The 14,791-nt window shown below is 51.2% G+C and overlaps 1 protein-coding gene across 1 annotated transcript in view; it reads left to right on the top strand.

Annotated features, from left to right (window-relative positions):
- Positions 1-3,443: 3,443 nt before the first annotated feature.
- ACOT11 (acyl-CoA thioesterase 11) overlaps positions 3,444-14,791 on the top strand; it is a 50,371-nt gene continuing 39,023 nt past the window's right edge. Inside the window, exon 1 of the mRNA XM_055402386.2 lies at positions 3,444-3,679. Within this exon, the coding sequence (XP_055258361.1) occupies positions 3,647-3,679 (33 nt within the window). The 5' untranslated portion in view covers positions 3,444-3,646. The remainder of the gene's footprint in view (positions 3,680-14,791) is intronic.

The following is a 14,791-nucleotide window of genomic DNA, read 5'->3' on the forward strand; positions in this document are numbered from 1 at the left end:
CTTACCCAGTGCTGGGCAGGTGAGAAGGGCTATAATGAATGGCTAAAATGACAGTGATGATACCGATGATGATTATGATGATGACGCTAGTGATATACTGTCAGCATTTGCCTTTAAAAACTCAGGGAGAATTTTGAGCATTACTTTGCTAGCGTATGAGATGAGTACAATTGTATGGTAGTTTGAACATTCTTTGGCATTGCCTTTTTTTGGGATTGGAATGAAAACTGACCTTTTCCAGTCCTGTGGCCACTGCTGAGTTTTCCAAATTTGCTGGCATATTGAGTGCAGCACTTTCACAGCATCATCTTTTAGGATTTGAAATAGCTCAACTGGAATTCCATCACCTCCACTAGCTTTGTTCGTAGTGATGCTTCCTAAGGCCCACTTGACTTCACATTCCAGGATGTCTGGCTCTAGGTGAGTGATCACACCGTGTGGTTATCTGGGATCTTGTTAGACATGCAAATTCTTGGGCTCTTTTGCAGCTCTGCAGAAGGTGGGTCCCAGTGATCTGTATTTCAGTAAGCCCTCTGGGGACTTCCCTGGTGGTCCAGCGGTTAAGACTTTGCATTTCCACTGCAGTGTATGCAGTCTTGTCCAGCTGTTTGCGACCCCATAAACTAGCCTGCTAGTCTCCTCTGTACATGGGATTTCCCAGGCAGTAAAACTGGAACTGGTTGCCATTTCCTTCTCCAGGGAATCTTCCTGAACCTGAGTCTCCTGAATAGCCAGTGAATGCAGGTTCAAACCCTGGTTAGGGAACTAAGATTCCACATGCCTCTCATTGTAGCCAGAAATAAAAATGTCCTCTGGCTGATTCTGATGCAGGCTGAGGTTGGAGAACCATTGACTAGCTATCACTGAAGATCTCTTCTCAATTCGCCTTTCCAGGACTGTGACTCATCAGGTGTGTCTCATGCCTTCTGCATTTAGGGCCCTGGTCTGGGGGCTTGTGGGAGAGGCACAAAGATCAATAAGATGTGATCTCAGCCATCAGGGGGCTCCCAAATTGGAAAGGGGAGACAGACACCTATGGAAATATTCATTGGAATAATAGACCAAACAGAGCTGCTGAAGAGACACAAGAGTCAGTTCTGTAAAAAACAGCAAAGGGGAGGGAGACCTTCGTGGGCTGCTGGGGCCTCTGCAGAAGGATCTAGTTCTTGATAGTATGTTGATTCAGCCTTGCTGGAAGTCTTCTCCTAAGTCTAACTGAATGAAGCCTTTCATATTTTATGCCTTGTTGTGGCGTTGGTGGCCAGGACTCTAGGTTTGAGGTCAGGAGTGGTGATTCTAGACAGCTTCCTAACTGTGTGACTCTGGGTGGCTGACTTTTCATCCCTGGGTCTCCGTGTGCCCGTCTGTAAGATGAAGGGATTAGACTGAGTCCAGTGAGTCTGAGTCCAGACACCTCTGGAGAGAGGGTAGGGTTGGGGACCAGAGGCTTTCTGGGTTTCCTTCCCCTCATCTGCATAATGAAGACCCTGAAATTGTCCTCCTGCCTGCTTTATCTAGTGAGATGAACTGTCCTCTTTCTGAGCTGTTCTTCTTACCTGTCCAGAAAGTTCTCGTGACACCTGTCCTCTTCACCTCACATGGCTTTTTATCATGTTGAGGACGAACTTCAACTCAGAGGCTTCTTGATGTCTGAACCCTGTTTCCTGGCATTCAGGGTCCTCAGTGATAGATTTCCAGATTTTTCCTACAAGATGAGGATGGTTACTGCCTCTGACTGCATCCTGTTCTTTTCCCTTTAGGCCTCCCACCTCATCCCTTTTATTAGCTGATTCAGTTTCCAGTCCAGCTCTAGCACTGCCTCCTCCACGAAGCCTCCCAGATTACCCCAACCCTCAGTGCCATCCTTGGACCATCTTGCCATTTAAAAAAAAATTATTTATTTGTTTGGCTGCCCCTCATCTTAGTCTCTGGAGAAGGCAATGGCAAGCCACTCCAGTACTCTTGCCTAGAAAATCCCATGGATGGAGGAGCCTGGTAGGCTGAAGTCTGTGGGGTCGCTAAGGGTCGGACACGACTGAGCGCCTTCACTTTCACTTTTCACTTTCACACATTGGAGAAGGAAATGGCAACCCACTCCAGTGTTCTTGCCTGGAGAATCCCAGGGACGGGGGAGCCTGGTGGGCTTCCGTCTATGGGGTCACAGAGTCGGACACGACTGAAGTGACTTAGCAGCAGCAGCAGTAACATCTTAGTATGTGGGATCTAGTTTCCTGACCAGGGATCGAACCCAGGTTCCCTGCATTAAGCTCAGAGTCTTAGCCACTGGACTACAAGGGAAGTCCCCATCTTGCCATTTTTAAGGCTTGACTTTAATTTTTCATTTGTCAACACTGAAGCCTACTGACAGACATAAACTCTTCAAAGGGAAGGCCTGAGCTCATAGTGATGGATGGTAGAGTCCTTGACTCCTAGAACAAGAGGGCCCAGAGAAAGCCAGAAACTTGCCCAGAGTCACACAGCACATTAGTGAAAAGAAAAAACAGGCCAGAACCCAGTTGTCTTAGGCCCAGGGGGAGACATTAGGCATGTGGTAAGTGAACTAGAGGCAGTGCGGGGCAGAGGCCTCAGAATCAGACTGACCTCTGTTCCAGTACAGCTCTGCACTCAATAGCTGTGCCACCTGGGACACCTCACCCACCCTCCCCAAGTGCCCGTGCAGGGAGTTGAAATGAGGACGTGGTGAGGCCCAGCGCACAGTGGGTGAAGGTTGCTGCAAGGTGCTGTTTGTTGGGCCCCGTGCACGCATCCATCCCAGCCTGCATTCCACCCCCCTCCTTCTTTCCCTAAGCACCAAGCGCTTGATTCTGTTGGCCTGTCATGAGAAATCCCACGTGTGTGTCGAGTCTGCCTCACCATGCTTCTTGCAGGAGTGAGAGGGAGAAGGGAAGATCCTGGTGGTCTTTCAGTCACTAGTGGCTAGAGAGGGGCTGGGGTGGGTGCCCGGGGGCTGAACTCTGTGGTGCCCGTGGGTGGAATTTGGTAGGTGTCACTTTTAGAAAAGTCACACTGCCTATTTTAAGGAAGTGAGGGGGTGTGCCCTGTCCCCGGTGAGGTGGCTCCCCAAGGGTGAAGAGTCCTAGCAGGTGGATCTGGTATCTCTCTGGGAGGCTGCTGGCAGCTCCCTGGCCTCCTGCCACCTTCTGGCCTGACCCTTTGTGGATGGATGGAAACCTGATGGAAACCTGGTGCCCTTTTGTCAGTCTTCCTGGCTGGGACCGGGAATGACCCCAGAGCAGAGACCCTGTGGGAAGGACGTCAGGGGCTAGAAGTGGGGATGACCAAGTTTGGTGGTGGCTGGAGGTGTAGTGAGTGTCCGGCTGGGTGCCCAGTGGGCGGGCACAGGGCCCCTGACGTGGCTGCGGCCCAGCTGGCAGCCTCTCTCCTTCCTCTGCACTGAGCAGGCGGGCACAGGAGCCTCTGTGCAGGGCTGTAGGGGAGAGGGGCAGTCTGAGAAAGGGCCCGGGCTCGGTGATAAGGGCTGGCTCTGGAGGGAGGGAGCGGGGAGGGGGAGGAGGAGTGGGTGGCGAGGCGATCCGCTGTGTTCGGAGTTGGAGCCGGCTGTCAGAGTCTCTCTGACCAGTGTCTCTCCGAGGAGGGTGCGACCAGCTAGTGGGCCTCCGCAGCAATGATCCAGACTGTCGGCAATCACCTGCGAAGGGTATGGAGGGTGGGCGGGGGAGGGAGGCTTGGAGGCAGAAGGGAGGGGACTGGAGTCTGGGGATCCCAAAAGAGAACTGAAGTTTCCATTTAAAGTCAGAAGTCCTACATCTTCTCTCTCCCCTTCCACGGGCCATTTTCTAGCTCTCTCTGCAAGGAGAAATTTCAGAACTCCTGGGCTGGTTCATTATAAGCAACAATCACCAAACAAGCCCCAGGGGCTGTTAGACTGACTAGCCCTGTTGAGTAGAATCATCTTCGGCAAGTTCTTGGCATCTGGGATTCTATTCTGGGGGTGTGTGTGTGTGTCTCCCCGTGGAGTTCCATGCTTGTTTCTGCCGGATGACTGAGCTCTGTGGTTCTGTGGTGTTTAACTCTCGGGGTTCAGGGCTCGAAGGGCTCGGAGCTGCTAGAAGTCATCGGCTAGGGCTGTGTGGGTGGGTGAGTGAGCATGGCAGACTGAAACCGAAGGGTTCTTGGGGACAGTGGCCTCTTTGGGAGAGCATATGCAGGACCAAGTGAGGGCTGTTGGGAAGGTGTTCTGCAAGGTAACCTTGCAGAGAACGTTTCCCTGAAACCTCTTAATGGGGACTTTGGAGCTGAGATTGGATGCTGAGGCACCAGACAGACCCAAGTGCTCAGCAGTCCCTGGTGGGGGCCTTTGATCTGGTAAATGGGAAATGGCTCAGGACAGACTGGCAGCCGTGCTATGCTGGATGCAGAGTGAGTGTCCTCCGAAGACATTTTTGGGGAAAGCCTTTAAAAAGGGGTAAATAAAGACATCTCTTCTCCACTCCCTTCCTCTATCTGCACGACCACCACTCAGCCCAGACCGTACCATCCTCACCTGGCCCAGCACCTTTCCTTCCCTGCTTCCCTATCACAGGTCCACCCCCTCCTACTCACCCTCCACTACAGAGATGCTTCTAAAGGCAAATGTAATTATTCCTCACCTGTTCAGAAGGCTGCCTTCGGTATCGCGCTCACATTCCTTACCTTATACAAAGGGATCTTGGTAATATGCCTCTGCCCCGCTTTCCCTCCTCATTCCCCCTTCCCCACGCCTCTGCCTCTGCGTTTGGTATGGCAGCCATACCGCATGGCTTGCCACTGCCTCCGTGCACCACCCTTGTTCCCTCCTCTGCAAGAGTGCTCTCTGCTAAGTGACCCCCCACCCCGCCACCGCCAGACTCCCCACCAGCTTCCTGTGAACTTGTCTCCGTGATAAGTTTCTTCTGAGCCCTCCGATCTCTGCTCAGATGCTGCCTCCTCTGGAAAGCTTTCCGAGATTTCTCTTGACATGACAAGCCCTTGTGCTAGCTCCTTCCCACCGTGGATTTTGTGTTGAATTTGCATGTCCATCTCTCCCACCACCCGAGGTTGCTCTTGGCATTCCCAGCACTGGGATGGGCGTGGCCAGGGCTGAGGAAATGCTTAATGAACCAGTGGACACAGGCAGCTTCTCAGTGAGACCAAGGATGGGATCTGAGCATTAGGGCTTCTTGGTCCCACCCCTGAGTGCAGGGCAGAGAGCCTCTTCCAGGTGGGTAGGGCTGTCTGTGTCTTCTCTTGTGCCCTGTTGTCTTTAACCCTTCATGACTCTTTTCCCATGATCCTCATCAGTAACTGGGGAGAAGGCCGTGGAGGAGCCATGTGTCTTTATCACAGAGATGACAGTAGTAGCAAATCCTTATACAGCTGACCATGCTAGGCATCATATCAGATGCTTTGTGTTTATAACTCCTCCAGTGCTTTGTGAGATAGGTGCAGTTATCATCTCCACGTCCTCCATGAGGAAACTGAGTCTCAGAGAGGTTGAAGACTTGCCCATTATCACACTGGAAGAAAGTGGCAGAGCGGAGATTTGAACTTGGGCAGTCTGGCTCTAGAGTTTGAGCTCTTAGAGAACTTAAGCCTAGGCCTGATGAAAGCCCAGAATGGGATTCCCACCCACGTGACCCAACTCGGAGCCCAGCTGGCATTCTGCTTCCCGATATTTGCCCCTGCCCGCACCCTGAGTCTGGGAGTAGAGGTGGGGTGGGCATGGAAGTTGGGCTCATAGGGTGACATGGGTGACCTCATACTGGCTGAGAACACTGTGCCCTTGATCACCACCTTTGGATTGCTGCCTGAATGGCAGATCTCCTTGGACTCCCCTTGTTTCCTCCTGAGTTCCCTAAGCTCTCCCGGAATACAGAAGGAGACCATTTTCTGAGTTTGTTACCAGAGTCGTTTTCAATGAAAAGCAAGCAAACCAAAAAACTCCACCAAACTCTTCCCTGGGGACAAAGAGAACTGGGTTAAATGGAGTCCTCAGATAACCCGCGAGCACTGCCTCACAGGGTTTCAGGACCCTTGTCGGATCACATGGCACTGCAAACTGAGCGTTTTGGAGTCGGTTCTGACTCTTACCTGTTTCTGGGTACCCAGTGAGCACTCGGTGCGTGTGAGTGAGGTTGCAAGTCTGCTGCCAGCCTGGGGGACGAGGCTAGAGGAGCGTTGATGCCCATGTGGTGGTGCTGAAAGGGTTGCTTGTCCTGTTTCTCTCAGTGGAGACCCTTCTTCCCCATGCAAGTGGTCAGTCTGTACTGGATACTGAGTCCTGCCCTCCTGGTTTGGCAGGGACCTGCGGGCACCCTGTGGGAGGCCGTGAACCTCTATTAAACCTGGGTTCTAGCCCTGTCTAGGCAATTCCCCAAGGGGCCCAGGACTTCACTTACACTGGGAATGAGGATAGGGTTTTTTGTCCCAGTTTCCCCGGAGAAGCCCTGCACGTGGCGGTGCTGCTGACAGGGTGATAGGAGACCAGATACAGCTGTGGGCATCTGTGCACGTGTTCACGAGCCCACAGGCCTGCCTGCTGCTTCTGACCGCCTGTGGTAACCCCCTGCTTCACCTTGAACCTGAGGACAGCTATTGGAACTGCTCCCCACCCCCACCCCCAGTCTCAGGTGGGGTCTGGTTCAAAGTGTGGGGAGGTTTAGGACACAGTATTTGGCCACCTCTGGATTAATGTCTCATCTTTGCCCCATTGTTCATACTTAACCTTAGGCCGGGTGCTCCCCTTTTCTGGTCGTTCTCTGAAGTCTCCATCAGCCTTGACGTCCTGGGGGTCTGGATGTTTGTGAAGGGTTTTTGCAGCACTTTGAGATTGGTCCTGACAGTGAAAAGCAGGGGCCTGGCTTCCTCAACAACCCCACTGAGTGGTGGGGGAAGAGAAAACCCTAGACATAAAATAATGTGTCTTTCATGTAGCAGGAACACAAAAACTTGTGAACAAATGGGCGGCCATGACGGCTCAGAGAAGGCCGAAGGGTTCCCAGAGGAGACGAAACTCAGACACTTAGCTTCCGCCTATTTGGGAGCCACATTTGAACCCCAGCCTCAGCCATGGGTGGACAGAGTTGGTGTTCTTAGTCTGTTTGGAGGACTCATCTTCATCCTTCAAAACCCGGCTCTGCCGTCATTCCCCTTCAAACCTCCATCCTTCTGCTCCCAGAATTAATGGTGTTTCCTTGGGATGTTGTGTTGGCCTCGGGTGTTTCCTCTACAGTGATTCGCCTGTGTCAGGGTTGAGTATTCTGTGATGAACCCAGGCTGTTGTGAGCTGACAGCTAATGAGGGAGACACAGTGAAAAGGTAGTCAAAGAAATATACAATGAAGATCTGTGATAAGAGCTGTGAATAGTAATAATAAATGTCATAGATGCGAGCTAGATGACAAGCTTGCATTAGCTGGTATATTCCTTATAACAATTCTGTGAAGTAGATAGTGGTGCGGGGCCCATGTTAAAGATGAAACTGAGACAGAGAGGTTAAGTAACTTGCCCAAGGTCACACAGCTAGTGAGTGGCACTGCCGAGATTAAACTCCGATTGTCTGGGGAACAGAGAACTGATAGAGAATAATGAAAGAGGTCAGAAGAGAGTTCTCTGACCAGGTGACAGCTGAGCAGAGACCCAGCGGCTGAAAAGGAGGCGGCCATGGGAGGAGTTGTGGGGAGAGCATTCCAGGCAGAGGGAATAGCATTCATTTGCAGGCTCCAAGGTTGGGGGAGCTTGGCAAGCTGCTGAAGGGAGGCTGGCGTGGCTGGGAGTGGAGTGAGTGAGGGCCGGACAGCTGGAAGGGTCTGAGACAAGGCTATGATGAGCTGCAGGCTGGGGGCCTGGGCCCCGTGAGCAGGGTTGGAGTGCTGTGAGTCCTGTTGCCCTGCCCACCAGGCTGTGTACTCCGTGGGGCTCTCTAGACCCCAGGCTTGGTGCCAATGTGTGTAGTCCCTGCACACTGAGCTCAGCAGCCCAGGGAGACACATCAAAGGAGTTCCTCTCCTCTGAAAGGCCAGGGCTGTGAAGGTCCCCACTGCTTCCCATCCACCCCGACCGCTCACAGTTGGGAGGTGGACTGTGGGATCAGCACCCTGATGCAGGCAAGGCATGGAGAAGTAAGGGGATGTGCGGGGCTTGTATCACTGGCAAGAGACTCAGAACCCCTACCTGCTAAGTAGGACCCCTTTCCCAGCCTTTGTCTTGGCCACCCAGTAAGTAGCCTCACTCTCCCATCCAGACTCATCCACGCCAACCTCCTCGGCCTACCTTCACACACTGACAATGCAGATTCAGAGCTGACCTCCTGCTTCAACCTCATCCACACCAAGGCCTGGAGAGGCTGCACCTCTGCCCTTCACCTGTGCCTGGTTCAGGAGCCTGGGGCCAAGCTGGACAGTGCTAAGTGCTAACTGCCTTTGAGATGCTCACTCATCTCATCTTTGTAGGCCTTTTCCTGTGAAGCAGGTCTGTTCCTGCAGGTGTTGTTAGATTGTTGGCAAGATTAAAGGCATTGGAGGAGTGTAGAACTTGGCACATAATTGACTATAGTAAATATTGGTTCTTTTCTGTCTCCTCTGGACTTCAGTTTCCTTAGTGGGTCAATGACAGGGTCAGTGGGTTGGGTGATATGGTAAATGCTACCTTTTGTTGAACACCTACTGAGTGTCAGGCTTAGTTAAACTTCCCAACAGCTCTGCAAGGCTGCTGGTTTTCATTTAGCTTTACCGGTGAGAAAACCAAAGCTCTGGCACTGAGTCACTTTGAGTGAGTTAGAGAATTCAAAGTCTTGTCTGATGCTAAGCTGCAGCTGGGCAGGGGCCCTGGTGTTGTGGTTCTTCTCCTTGTCCCGGGCTGACCTGGCTGAGCCGAGGGACTGACACCTCTGCCTTGTGCCTTCTGTGCCCTGTGGCTCCAGGGACAGATGGTGCTGCTGGCTGGGTCCTCTGCCAGCTCCCTGGCTGTGGGCCTGCATGTTCCTGCTGTTCCCAGAAGCAGTCTCCTTGTGGGTAGAAGGTGGTATCGAGCAGTGATGGAAAGGACCAGAGTCCAGCATTTGGGGGACACAGGGACAAGTCAGACTGGACCTGTCCTCAGGTGCCCCCTAACTGATAGAAAGACTGAGGTTCAAACCTACGATGACAGCTCGGTGTGGCTGGGCTGTGACAGAGGGAAGGGCAGAGGTGTCCCCTCACAGCCGACAGGACAGGGCGCTCTCCCTGGAGAGGATGATGGGGTAGCTCAGCTTTGAAAACTTTTCCAGGTTAGAAAGCATGGTCCAGGCGGAGGTTTATAAGATGTGGGAAAAATTATTTCCAAAGGAATAGGGAGAGCATTTGGCACTGGCCCCTTGAGGAGTCCCTCCCTCCCTGGCCCCCTTGCCCATATAATATGTATCCTGCCTGCGCCTTCTTCGGTAGTAATAATCTGCTCTCAGCAAATCAGACAGTACTTAAGAGTAATTAATGTGAGTAGACATTAAGTGTTAAGCCTCTCTTCTGGAGAGGAAGCCTAGTGAATGAGTAGAAAGCTCTGTCAGTGAGAAAAGCAAAGTCCCAGCTCCACTGGCTTCAGTCCCCTCGTCCGTGCAAGAGGGAGTGTTGTCCCTCACAGGGTCCAGTTGTTGTTCCGTCGCTCAGTCTTGTCCAGCTCTTTGCGACCCCATGGACCACAGCACGCCAGGCCTCCTTGTCCTTCACCATCTCCAGCATTAAATGGCTTGTGGATTCAAAGCCATTATATAATGTATATAAATGCCTGGAACATAGTAGGTGCTCATAAAAGTATAGTAGATGACTTCCGTGGTGGTCCAGTGGTTAAGACTCTGAGCTTCCACTGCGGGGGCTGTGGGTTTGAGCCCTGGTCAGGGACTCAGATCCTGTATGCTTCACCATGCAGCCAAACGAAAAAAAAAATAGTATAGTAGACTGGTGTTGGGGGGAAAAGGGAAAATGTTGGTCAGAGGGTACAAACTTTCAGTTGTAAGATGAATAAGTTCTAGAGACCTGAAGTACAGCATGGTGACTGTAGTTAATAATGTCTTATGAACTGGAAATTTGCTAAGAATGTGGATCATAAATGTCCTTGCGCCTCACCCCAGAAAGGGTAAATGATGTGATGGATGTCTTGATTAGCTTGATTGTGGTGGTCATTCCACAATATATACGTATATCCAAACATCGCGTTTTGCAACCTGAATGTGTGCAACTTTTATTTGTCAACCGTGTTTCAATAGAGTTGAGGGGGGAGGCCCTGGTTCTCTAGAGAGAATGGGACCTGGTTCCTGTTCTCAAGGAGTTTTTCTCCTCATATATGTGCCCACTTTACAGTTTAGAAAGTGACTGTATGTATTTTACCTGGTCTGGTTGTTCAGAACTGCAGAGAGTCAGCAGACTGGCTGGCAGCACCCTTGAGGTGGCCCCTGGAGGCCCATCCTTCGGGATGTGAACCCTGGCCTCTCCATCTCTAAAACTGGCTCTGATCTGCCCTGGGGTGTGGCCCTGCTCCCAGACCTGGAATCCAGGTCAGAGGTCAGATAGGGTAGTGGCTTTCCAGTCTTCCTAAAGCAGCCTCGGATTTACAGCACCCTTCAGGGCTGAGCCAAACCAGGTTGGTCTCAATTTCCATTTGATCCCTTGGAGGGGCTGTGGAGAGACCCAGCTCCTCTACTTCTCTTCTGATACGGCCCCTCGGAGCTGTGGGAGGGATGGTGCTCTGGAGTCAGAAGGCTCTGGCTGGTTCTAGCGGCTAGTGGCTACCTTTTCCCAGCCTCAGTTTTCTCATCGGTAACACGTGGACTTGGAGGTAATAATGGTCCCTGTCATTTGAGCCTGCTTTGGGTCAAGGAGGGTAGCTCCATGATACATAGAGACTGGATGGCCTGCCTACAGGCTTTGAGAGTGGTGGGGTATGTGGGACATATGGGCCCTGGGAGAGGAAGGGACCCAAAGACTGAATAACCTTGGGTCAAGGGAAAGGGCAAGCACAGCATTGCCTCCTCCACCCCCACCCTGAGGCTGAGAGTAACTGGTCCCCACCCACCTGCCCTTGCTTAGGGAGATAAAAGTGGAGCTTCCAGGCTGCCAGACTAAGAGAAGGTGTGTCTCACTCCTGTTCAGACTGGTTCTCAGCGAGACTGGGAGGGACTTCTGAGCCTAGTAGGCCCTCTGAAGAGGCCATGGTGGGGGGAAATGGTGATTCCCACAGCCCACGGTGGGGTGGACTGGCCAGGGACCACTCCCTCTCCAGCTTTCTCCACAACACCTGGAAGGCAGGAGAGCCAGGAGGCAACCTATGGAGGGTCTCCCAAGTGCCAGGCTTTGTCGGAAAAGTCCTGCGGGCTGAGTGATCCGATCCCCCTCCAGGGCTGGCATCCCCTGGGGCAGCACTCCTGCCAGGCTCTGGAGTCAGAAGAATCCACGTCCAGTGTCTGCTCTGCCTTTTACTGGTCATGTGTCTTTGTGTGGATCTTTCCGCGTTCCCTGAGTTTCCTTTTCCTCGACGGTAAAAGGAGGACTCCTGATTCAGGGTGCATTTGAGAATTAAAGGACCCCCAAGGACTAGGCCTGGCACACAGAAGGTGCACAGTAAGTGTCAGCCATAGATTCTAAGCAGTGGTCTTTGAGCTTCTGGGAGAGCAGTTTTGGGACAGCCCCTGAGCCATACATAGGTGGCTCTCTGGCACATGGAGACCCCTCTCCTACCAGCTTTTTGTCCCTCTCACACATGGAAGCTATCGGCAAGTCATGATGATTCCACCTCCCAAATGCACGTGGGTCCATCATCTCTCTTTGGACTGCAGTTGCCCACGGAGGAGTCTCCCTGCTTCTTCTCTCAGCCTGCAATCTGCCGCCACACAACAGCATGCGTGGGTGCTCAGCCGTGTCCAACTCTTTGACCCCATGGACTGTAGCCTGCCAAGCTCTTCTGTTCATGGGATTTTTTCCAGGCAAGAATACTGGAGTGGGTTGCCGTTTCCTCCTCCAGGAGATTTTCCTAACCCAGGGATCAAGCCAGTGTCTCCTGCATTGGCAGGTGTTTTTTTTTTTTTGTTTTTGTTTTTAACCACTGAGCCACGTGGGAAGCCCCATACAACAGCAAAGTGACATTAAAATGCAGGTCAGATCATCTCTCTCCCCATTCACAGCCTCCAGTTCTTCCCATCACATGTGGAGTAGAATCCAAATTCCACTGGAACTTTAGGCTTTGGGCAATGTGGGACTAGTTTGTTCCCTTCTCCCTGACACTGCTTTAGCCTCACTGCCCACCATACTGCTCCTCTGGCAGCCAAGCTTGTCCCTGTTCCTCTTTGGGCGTTTTACATACTCTGCTCCCCTTCCTGGGACCCTGTGCCCCCAGAGCCTTGCTCAATCACTCTTGCTTGTCATTCAGATCTTGGCCATGACCCTCCTTGATTACCCAATCTAAATTAGCCCCTTCCAGTCCACCACCTTGTCTCTCTTTCACATCCGCTGTTTTTCTTCTTCTTTTTAGTTATTATTAAAATTTTTATTTATTTATTTGGCTACACTGGGTCTTCCTTGCTTTGTGTGGGCTTTCTCTAGTTGCAGTGAGCAGGGGCTACTCTTGCTTGCAGTGTGTGGGCTTTTCACTGTAATGGCTTCTCCTGTTGCAGAACATGGGGTCTAGGCCCATGGGCTCAGTAGTCGTAGCTTGCGGGTTCTTGAGTGAGGACTCAGCAGCTATGGAGTCCGGGCTTAGTTGCTTTGCAGGTGGTGTGAATCCTCCCAGACTTGGGATCAAACCCGTGCCCCTTGGCAGGTACACCACCAGGGAAGTCCGTGTCTTCTTTTTAAAAATGGAAATATTTAAAAAACAAAAAGAATTGAAATATAGTTTGTATTATAATGTTGTGTTAGTTTCATGTGTATAGCAAAGTGATTCGGTTATACATATATATTCTTTTTCAAATTCTTTTCTAATTATAAGTTATTGCAAGACATGAGTGTAGTTCTCTGTGCTATACAGTAGGACCTTGTTTATCTAGTTCATGTATAGCAGTATGTTTTTGTTCACCCCGAACTCCTAGTTTATTCTCACCCCACCCCCATGCCCTTTGGTAACTTTAGGTTTGTTTTCTGTATCTGTGAGTCTGTTTGTTTTGTACATAAGTTCCTTTGTTTCACTTTTTTAGATTCCACATATAAATGATATGTGATGTTTTTCTTTGTCTGCCTGACTTCACTTAATATAATCTCTGGGTCTGTCCATGTTGCTGAAAATGGCATTATTTCATTCTTTTTTATGACTGATATTCCATGTGTGTATGTTCCACCTCTTCTTTATCCATTCCTCTGTTGATGAGCGTTTAGTTGCTTCCATGACTTGGCTATTGTAAATAGTGCTACGCGCTGTTTTCCTTCTTATATCACTTTTCACTCTAAAATGATCTTGTTCCTTTGTTTATTGTCTGTTCGTGAGTGAAGAGTCTGGGTTGGTGTTCAGTGCTGTACTCTCAGTATCTTCTTGAAGGAAGGAATGGAGTTTTAAAAAAGATTGCCGTTGATCCCCAGCCAGAATTAGCCTCTTTCTAACCTTGTCCACTCCTGCTTAGTCTGGGTTTTATTCCTTACCAGGACCCTCCTGTGCTGACTCAGCCAGCCCTCATATTTGTAGCCAGAGGCCTGTCACCCAGGCCATATGTAGCCCGGCCCTCTCACTGTTTCTCCTGTTGCCTGACTGTCCACCCTGTGCCACCCGCTGTCCCCTCTGTTCCCCCTCACTGGACTGGGCCTCACACTGCCTGCCATACCCCTGCCCCCAAGTCACTCCTGTCTTGAACACGTTCCCAGCTCTCACCTCCAAAGACGCCTCCAGCAGCCACAGGGCCCTGTTTGAATGCAGCAGGACTTGTCACTGGTGAGCTTGTTGATGGAGGAAACCATGAGGCCGTTTTTGCAGAAACAGCCATTAAGCTAGCACCACCCCAGCACACATATATGGGATCTGTGCTCAGTTGCGTCTGACTCTGTGCAACCCCCTATGGACTGTAGCCCCCCAGGCTCCTCTGCCCATGGAATTTTCTAGGCAAAAATAGTGGAGTGGGTTGCCATTTCCTGCTCCAGGGGATCTTCCCAACTCAGGGACCAAATCTGCATCTCTTGCGTCTCCTGCCTTGGCAGGCGGATTCTTTACCACTGAGCCACCTGGGAAGCCCAAGTACACATATATCTTAGAGCAAAGTGACAGCAACAGAAAAACTTAAGTGCAGGTTGATAGCATGGCTCTTACTCACTTTCATCTGTTTGGTTTTCTATCTAAAAGTTGCAACCTTTCAGGTGGCCGTGTGTGGCCAAGTGTGTCTTCATTCATATCCTTTAACCAGATGCTGAATAGAGCACACAAATGGGGGAGATGGCTCCCAGGTTCGATTTGACTCATGTCTACTGAACACACAATATTCTGGGTCTGTGCGAACGTGAAAATATGTCTATTCCTGCCCTGGTGAGCTCTTCCTTTGTGCCTGGAATGCCTTGTTCCTTATAAACCCAAGTTGGTTTCTAGTGATCACTGCCTTCTAGTCCAAGAAACCAGTTCCTTAGTGAGGCATCTTGAGCCTTTCAGGGGCCTGGGAGATGAGAATTTGTTGAGTCTGGTTAAACTGTGAGTGGTCATCTGGGGGAGGCCCCCATGGAGTGCCATGGACGCCATCCTGTTCAACATCTTGATCCACGGCTGAAATGAAGCCCTGATGGCAGACAGATGGCATGTTTTATTTGGAATGACTGTCCTGGGGTGGGGCTTGAAAGGCTCATCTGATCCTCACCGTT

Source organism: Moschus berezovskii, chromosome 4 (genome assembly GCF_049115385.1).
Source record: "Moschus berezovskii isolate FMDL1 chromosome 4, NW_MosBer_1.0, whole genome shotgun sequence".
Lineage (NCBI taxonomy): Eukaryota > Metazoa > Chordata > Mammalia > Artiodactyla > Moschidae > Moschus > Moschus berezovskii.